The sequence below is a fragment of the Capsicum annuum genome, unplaced genomic scaffold (genome assembly GCF_002878395.1).
Source record: "Capsicum annuum cultivar UCD-10X-F1 unplaced genomic scaffold, UCD10Xv1.1 ctg81229, whole genome shotgun sequence".
Classification (NCBI taxonomy): domain Eukaryota; kingdom Viridiplantae; phylum Streptophyta; class Magnoliopsida; order Solanales; family Solanaceae; genus Capsicum; species Capsicum annuum.
Window position 1 is genome coordinate 1 of NW_025891935.1, and position 9,025 is coordinate 9,025.

The 9,025-nt window shown below is 37.8% G+C and overlaps 1 protein-coding gene across 1 annotated transcript; it reads left to right on the top strand.

Moving 5' to 3' along the window:
* Positions 1 to 127: 127 nt before the first annotated feature.
* Positions 128 to 3,565, top strand: LOC107853154 (serine/threonine/tyrosine-protein kinase HT1-like). The gene has a single exon (XM_047405747.1). It carries the CDS (start codon positions 592 to 594, stop codon positions 1,636 to 1,638), a length of 1,047 nt encoding a protein of 348 aa, XP_047261703.1. The 5' UTR covers positions 128 to 591; the 3' UTR covers positions 1,639 to 3,565.
* The last annotated feature ends 5,460 nt before the right edge of the window (positions 3,566 to 9,025 follow it).

Below are 9,025 nucleotides of genomic sequence, written 5' to 3' on the forward strand. Positions count from 1 at the left end.
AAAAAAAAAAAAAAAAGAATTAATTTTCAATAAATTTCATTAAAATTTAACTCGTCGGTAAAATTTACTGAACGGATAATCCACCAAATTTAATTTTCTATAAAAAATTAGCAATTTTTTTGGGGGATGTGTCTTAATCAGTTAGAAATTCCTTATCGACGAGTTAAATTCCGACGACACGACATTTCTTGAGAATTAACGATTTTTTTGTTCGTGCATCTTACTTTCCCTTCTAGTTAGTCCGTATAAAACTTGTTACTTCTAGTATGTGACAACGGATTGTGCATGATGGAATTAAATAAGTTACTAAATTAAATTAGGACTACAAAATCTACTCTAATATGAATTAGGAGAAGCAATCCTAACTAGACGTGAATTAAATAAATACCATATCCTAAATGAATTTGGTTTCCGAATCCTACTTTTCTTAATCCTTTCCACTTTAGGATTTGCTTTCTATGTACACCTATAAATATAGAAAAGTATATTGAATTGGTTATTCACTCACCTATTTCAAAAAAGGCTATATATATGTTACTGCTACGTGTGAGTGAGTGAGGTCTAGGTTTTGGATCAATCAATTGTGTTGTTATGGCGAAAAATCAAATTAAAGCAGAGATAGATTTGAGAAGAATGGACGAGCAACTTGATAAGCATTTGGCTCGAATTTTCGGCGAAAATAATAAAAAAGGGTTTGAAGAGTGCGAAGTCACGAAGGTCGTTGAAGAATGGGAGTTGGATCCCAAAAAGCTTAAAATCATCAAGTTTATTGCTGAAGGGGCGTACGGATCAGTTTACAAAGGTGTCTATGACGGAAAACAAGTTGCGATTAAAATACTTGATCTGAGCGATGAAAAGAGAAGGACAACTCTAACAAAGGCTTTCGCTCAAGAAGTCTCTATATGGCACAAGCTTGATCACCCAAACGTCGCAAGGTTAATCGGAGCTTCGAAGAAATTGCCCGAAGTATCTACGAGCGGTAGACGATGGAAGTGGAATTTTGCTGCGAGAAATCACTCCTGGGAAAAACATCGAACTGGATACTGCATAGTGGTTGAATATGTCTCTGGAGGCACGCTAAGATCACATCTCTTGAAAAACAGTATTCTCGGGAGAAGGTTATCATTGAACTCCGTTACTAAACTAGCGTTGGATGTTGCAAGAGGATTGAGTTACCTTCATTCCAAGAAAGTTGTTCACAGAGACGTAAAGACTACAAATCTAGTTCTCGACAAGGAAGGAAGGGTGAAAATAATAGACTTTGGAGTTTCTCGAGTTGAGGCTTCATGTCCCACTAACATGAGTGCCGAAACTGGCACCATAGGTTACATGGCTCCGGAGGTGCTAATTGGTCTACCGTATGATCATAAATGTGATGTCTATAGCTTCGGAATTTGTTTGTGGGAGATATATTCTTGTTCAATTCCGTATAGTGGACAAAGTCCTCATGCATGTTCAGCTATGTACAAGAGTCGAAGGCCAGAAATACCAAACACTTGCCCGAGTGCTCTGGCCAATATAATGAAGCAATGTTGGGACGATGACCCAAAAAAGAGGCCAGAGATGCAGGAGGTCGTACTCATGTTGGAAGCCATTGACACACAAAAGAAGTCTCATGGTTGTTTTTGTTTCAAATGATTGTTATGTATGATAGATTGATTAGTTTTGGCTGTTGAAGCTTGTATATGTTTAGGCCAAATGTTACATGGTTGTTTTTACTGTTATTGAAATTTGGTTCTTGAATATATGTTTTAGCCTCTTTATTGATCAAGACGCAAATGGTAGAGAATATACATGAACCTTTGTTTCATGTACTGATGACTAAACACGAGCAGTTTTTTTGTTTCTCATTTTAGGTTTTTGTATCTTCTATGATGTGACTTATCATTTACCTTTTTTGGTTCTCTACTTATTTCTCAATTTCAATAGTAAAAAATTATCAGCCTTATGTTAATGTTTTTGTTTGAATTACTCTAGATGTAAAAACGTCAGGCGATTTCTTTTCATCTGCCCATGTCTTGATGGATAGCATTGTGTGTTGGTGGGCGGTGCACATGCTTTGTGAAGTTAGTCGAGTTATGTGTAAGCTGACTCAGACACTACGATTACCCAAAAAAATTGTGTTTTAATGGGCCTATGGATTTGTAACGAGCTTCAAAGTCACAAGCTTTGCCAAGACTCAGCTTCTGGTTCTCGACTCCTTGTATTTGGGCAGTTGGTTTACCATTTGTTGGCCTTTTTGTCATTTTTTCCTAATTTTTTTCACTTGGGTATTCTAATTGCTTTGAGATGGGTTGAAGCAGATAGTCTGTCTACTTTGCTACGTGGATTTACTTGAGCCGAGGGTCTATTCAAAACATTCTCTCTACCTTTTCGAGATAGGGGCAAGGCTGCGTACACACTATCTTCTCCAGACTCTGCTTATGGGATTACAATGGGTATATATGTTGTTTTTGTTGTTCTACTGTTCTTTAAGTAAAACTTGCTTTAAATTCTTGTTCTTTTTGCTTGGCTGCATGATACAACCTCTGAAGGATCCAAAAAAATCCCAAGCTTAACAATCACATTTTTGAGGTACAAATTAAGCTTAACACCAAAATCCAATAAATCCAAAAAGTTCTCTAAGAACAAGTACGGTCATATAAAAAAATTACAATAAACATATACTCCTATTTATGAATAGTGATCATGTAATAGTGGGTGGTGAACCCCTACGCCTGAAAATCTCATACTGTTTGTAATAAGGCCAAATATTTATTTAAATAAAGATATGGTAAATGATGAATCTCCTTCAATGAAAGTTAGATTTATTGAGTAAACAAAAATTGGAAATTGTTGTTAAGCTAGATTGATTTATTAATTGATGATTATTTATGGGGAATTTATATTGAAATTAAAGATTCAAATGTTTGGATGGAGTGTGGCTGCAAAAGCATGGAATTTTGGAGTTGTTTATTCAAAGTTAATCAAACTGGACTATTAGAATGTGCTACTCATAAGCCCCTCTTTATTCAAAGTTAATAAAATCTCTCTAATTAGGATTCGAATCTACTACCAGTCGATTTATACTCGACCTCTTTACCAATGAGCTAACGAGAACCAATTGGAGATTCAATCTCACCGAGATCAATTGTCGTCCCAACTCGATATGAGCTTGAATCTTCCTTCGTGATTCTCAGAACATTTTTGTATTGATTGTACAATCAGATCTCCTTATAAAAGTTATCCTGTATAGCAATATTTTCTATAACGGCCAAGTTTTTTCCTTTTTTTTTTTTTGGAATTGATTTCAATCTCACAATATCTTGTTATATATAGAAGCAAAAAAATATGTAGAATTTGATGTTATCTTCTTTTGAAGTTATACTTGTTATTTACAAAGTTTTCGAGTGCAACAATAACTTCAACACAAGTTCAAGTATAAGAAAAGAACACTCATGAAGTTCCTTAATACCTTCAACACAAGATTATGAATAATCTATCCAAGAAGTATGTTAGCTTTCAAAAACGAGATGAAACAGAATTTTTAAGGCCAAGTCCTCCGACTTCACGGAGTGTTCTTAAGGAATAATTTCCCTCCTTGTACCCGAGGTTATGGAATCTTCCTCCCAGGATAAAATGGTCTTCAATCCGAATAATAGCGGTACCTCAAATTATTGGATTTAACGAACTCACTCAACAACTTAATGATCACACAGAGTTTTTGTATAGAAGAATGAGAGTTTTTACTGTAAAAAATCATGTCAATACCTGAGGAATATATCAGGTATTTATAGCCTTTAATGTGTCCTTTTAGAAAGGATGCATCGGTTCAACAGAAAGAAACCTTTTAAGTAGCAGTCATATCTCTGCGCCCAGTCTGTGCTGGACCTGCACCTGATCTGCGGCCGCAGGTGACGTTTGGCAAATTCCAGTAGCTTTTGCGCTATATTTCCGCCCACAGGTCGCGTATCTGCGTCTACGCCTGCAGTCACTATGCAGCATGAAACAGTGTACCTTTTTCCTCGAAGGGTCGCATCCCTTCGTGATGTGTTGTGTGTATGTTTGCATGGCGTCAAAATTGCGTACACACTTGTAGACGCAGTTTCAAATAATTATATCAGATTTTGGATCAAAAAAATTTCACTTGTAAACAAGTTTCAAATAAAATTTGTCTAAAAAATTAGATCTTATCAATCGATCATTTGATAAATCCAAATTCAAATTCAAATCTGAAGCGGAGCCGAGCAAGCGACGACGATGACGACGCGAGGCACCACCTTGTTCTTGCCTCACTATTCATGCGGAGTTAGTGTTTCACATTAAAAACAGTCCAAAGTTCCCTTCTCCCACCAATGTGGGAGAATTAGTGAACTTTTCATTTTTAGATTACACTTTCTAAACTGGTGTCTCTCTTTCCCTCCATCATTTTCCCCTCCATTTTCCATTCGCACACACACATTGAACTAAAAAATCCCCCAAATGAATGGAGAATGACTATCTTTTGTAGAAATTTATGGACAAGCATGCGATCATTTAGCAAAGGCTAATTGCATCTGGATAAGTAGGATTCCCTTTGAACTTTCCATAGTGAACATGCATCGGATGCACTCGGTCAATCGGCAGATTTGATATGTTTGAACCGTCAAGCTTTAAATGTACACCTAGACAACATATGTCACTCAACCAACCTTTTATTATTTATGGTCTCACGGTTTTGTTCTTTTCAGCCATGAACATGTCCTGATTTCATGAGCGCTTAGAGAATAGGCCTTTACTAACATTCTCTTTGAAGCGACTTCCACTTCACCCTCACATAGGTGATTTCTAAGCGTTCAATCCTATAGATTAAACTATTTTGTCAAATCTGCCAAATTTAGATAATCATTAAAAGACTTTTCACCTTAAGTTTTATCCTTGTTTACTAAATATTATCTACATCATGAGAATGGGTTGGGTATTGACAATGTTGAACCTATTAGACACAACTTTATTTGATCTCTTTGAACCTAACTCTTGGGATCTCCAGTCTGCTAGGTAGAGTTACCGTCATGCTGACTTGTCCTAGGCCTTAAACCCATTCCCTTAAATGTCTTCTCAACTCCTTTTCTAGATAGGTGTAACGCCCTAAGCCTGGTACTCGGAATGCTACACGGTACTCATGACCCCGAAGGACCACAAGCTAACCCATGACTGATATCTATATCTGTACACTGCATAATATAACATAAAAATGCAGAAACATGTACTGAAAGGCTATAAGATTCAATACTAAACATAATCTGAATAATAACAAATCTTTGTGGGGTAATATGATACCCAAAACAAAACTGAAAATACTGAAGTCAAAATATGATAGTCTATAAGCCTCTATAACTTAATAATCTGAAGAAAGAGTTGATGGGACATGTCCCCAACTAACTACGTCTAGTAGAACTGAACTGAAATAATAAGTACTAATTGTGTCTTCGAAGAATAAGGACTCACTGCTGAATACTATGCTACTGCTGATCTGGAACTCTCGTCTTTGAACTTATGGTGTAAAATAAAAAGAAAACATAATAGCGTAAATGCGTCAGTACGATTGAATGTACTGAGCATGCATGTGAGGTGGGCTAAATGCATGGAGTTCATATGCATGATTATTACTAACTGACTTTCTAATATGAGCTAGCTGAGTATGAGTTCTGATAACATGTATTTACTGATAACTAACGCGACTGATATAACTGATAACATGGGTGACTGTGTCTGACAGTCCTAAACCTGATGGAACTATCTGAGTTTCGTATTGTAACTGATTTGACTATATCTAACAGTCCTGATATTCTAAAGAACTATCTGAGTTCTTTTACCGAGACTGATACTAAAACTGTGGGAAGTAGTCGTCTAACCGATATGCCCCAAATACGCTACTATAGCTAAGTTAGGGTCCAATCTGTAACCCCAATTAAAAGGGTGTCAATACTGCGCCACTGGTAAGGACAAACTGTAAGGACCCTATACTGGTAGGTACTCAAAATGAGAACGGTGGGAACCCAAACTGACAGGTTAAGCCACCTCATCAACCCTAAACTGATAGGTTAGATGTCTCAACCTATGCTGGCTACGTAGTTCTGGAACATAAGGATTGCTTCTAAGAATCACACCCTAAACTGGCAGGTGAGTTCCTATCCTTGGTTTCGCTCAGTGCTAATTTTTACTCCCATCTGAAAAGACTCTAAACACAATTTTTGAACCGCACATGGACTGAGTTTACTGAATTTCTATTAACTAATGAAATACTACTAATGTCTGATAACTGATTGAGATCATGATATTTTTGAGATTTCCTGAGTCACTTGACTGACTGAATTTTATTGAACCTGGATTGACTGAGGATATCGTGAAAACATGACACGGGCTCTAGGCACACAACTATATTTTCCAGGTACGAGTATCCCCTGGACTCGATGGAAGAAAACTGACACCACATGACACTTCTTGATCATAGGAACAAAGTTCACAATTCATGATGCCTAAGTAGGGGATTTCATACTATACATTGTTCTCAACATCTTATACATGAAAGGGGATGCATATAACATGTAACTACTTGCATAACTCCAATGTCATGAACATTCCATATCATAACAACAACACGTAACAATAACATGAAATTCATGTAGGATCATAAGGGATATCATGGACTTGTCATTTAGGTACTATTAGGTCATGAAAACATGAATTCTAGTCTCCTAGACATTTTATCAAACACCTTGCATGCACACTTTATGGCATAGGTGTATTCATCAATTTGACAATTCAAACCACCCAAAATTCATACATATCTACTAACATGCCATCCTAGTTTCATAGAAACAGATAAAGATTCCATCTTGGAACCATTCAACACATAAGCATGATCAACAATCAATTCACAACATAAATATCATGATATATAGTTTAAAATAGGGTTCTAGAGCTTTATGGATGAAAGGAGCCCATGAATCAACACAACGCATACCTTAATGAAAGTTCATTAACGATCTATGGTGTAATATCTTGGACTTGGGTCTTCAAATTGAAACCTTTTTTCTTGTTCTTGAGAGAAATTGATGAAAAAGAGTATATTTTGCTTCAATTGGGGCTGAATCCCGTGTTTGGAAGCTTATATATGGGTGGAAAAGGACCAAAATGCCCTTTAAAACACGGAGGTGGAATGCAGATTTTTGGCCTAGGGCGATCCACAGGGCGGCACCTTGCCTAGCCCGGGGGACTACCCTTGGCGACGCGTTGCAATAGCGGTGCTCAACCAAGGGTGGCGCCCTACCTAGAGCGGTGCTCTAGCCTGGGTGACGTGGGCCTATCGCCTTTTGCTACTGGTTTAGGCACCCAAACATGACCTTACGCTATCTTAAAAATTTCAAAACTCACCCGAGATTTACTACGACCTTACCCCATCGCAATGCAATTTGAAAATTAAAAATTGGAGGTCGAAAAAGTTGTCAAATAAATCCCCGAAATTAGGAGGTCTAAAATGAGACTAAGTGTTGGACACTAAGCTGTAATTTTCTAAGTGTTGGGCCCTCTATTGAGCTTCAAGGAGCTAAATGAGCTGTATTTAAATGCAAAGTTTTGCGGGGTCTTACAATATCTCCCCCTTGGGAACATTCGTCCTCGAATGAGACTGACTGAGAGGGGAGACAATAAGCTGAACATGAACTGAACATGAATGACTAAAACATGATCTCATGACTGACATGACTCATAAACTAAATATATCATACTGGACATGCATATCTGATGAATGTGTAACTTCTCTATGGATGCATGACGGAGGTTTCTGATAACTGAAGTTCTCGCAATAGGAATGCATATCTGATGCATGATTATATAACTGAACTGATACATGTATGAATGACTGAATATGCAAAGGTAGTTGGTACCAAGTTTATAATGGGAACATGAGCATGAAACTGAATACCAAGTTTGTACTGAATACTGAAGTGAAGCTGAATAAGCTTAAGGAGAACTATTACCTTGAGCTTGATCTGAACTAGCAGAGAAGAGGTGAGGATACTTGGACCGTATGTCTGTCTCTGCTTCCTAAGTAGCTCCCTCAACAAACTAATTTTGCCAAAGAACCTTGACTAGAGGAACTTGTTTGTTCCTCAGTCTACGAGTCTATAGTTAAAAATTTCGACTGGAATTTCCTCATAGGAGAGGCTGTTCTGAACATCAATACTCTGAATAGGGACTACGACTGATGGGTCACTTATGCACTTCTTAAGTAAAGAAACATGGAAGACTGGATGAACTGAGGCTAGATCTGAAGGCAACTCGAGCTCATAAGCTACCTTGCTGAAACGACTGAGAATCTTGAAGGGACCAACATATCGGGGACTGAGCTTTCCCTTCTTGCCGAATCTCTTCACTCCCTTCATGGGAGAAATCTTGAGGTAGACATAGTCACCAATCTCGAACTCGAGATCCTTCCTGTGCACATCTGCATAAGACTTCTGTCGGCTATGAGCAGCCCGAAGTCTTTCTCTGATCAACTGGACTTTCTCTAAGGCATCGAATACCAAGTCAGGCCCTATGACTGAGGCCTCACTAACTTCGAACCAACTGATTGGAGATCTGCACCTCCTACCGTAGAGAGCTTCGAATGGAGCCATCTTAATACTGAAATGATAGCTATTATTGTATGCAAACTCAATCAAAGGCAAGTGGTCATCTCAACTACCCTTGAAATCAATTGCACACACCCTTAGCATATCTTCTAGAGTCTGAATGGTCCTTTTTGTTTGACTATTTGTCAGAGGATGAAAGGTTGTACTGAGATGAACTTGGGTACAAAGACCCTTTTGGAATGCTTTCCAAAAGTGAGAGGTGAACTAGGTGTCGCGCCCCATTTCAGACCGGCCGGAATAGTCCACAACGTATGGTGGTCATAGCGACGCTTACTGGTTTTTGAAAAAAAATTGTTTGTTTTATTTTTGAGTCGCCACCTAACTTTGGGAAAAATCAGAAAAATCATTTTTTTGTAGTAGAAACTCTGTTT

Bases quoted from the DNA above. Each gene is read 5' to 3' on its own strand.
- LOC107853154 (XM_047405747.1), top strand. From the start codon at position 592: ATGGCGAAAAATCAAATTAAAGCAGAGATAGATTTGAGAAGAATGGAC.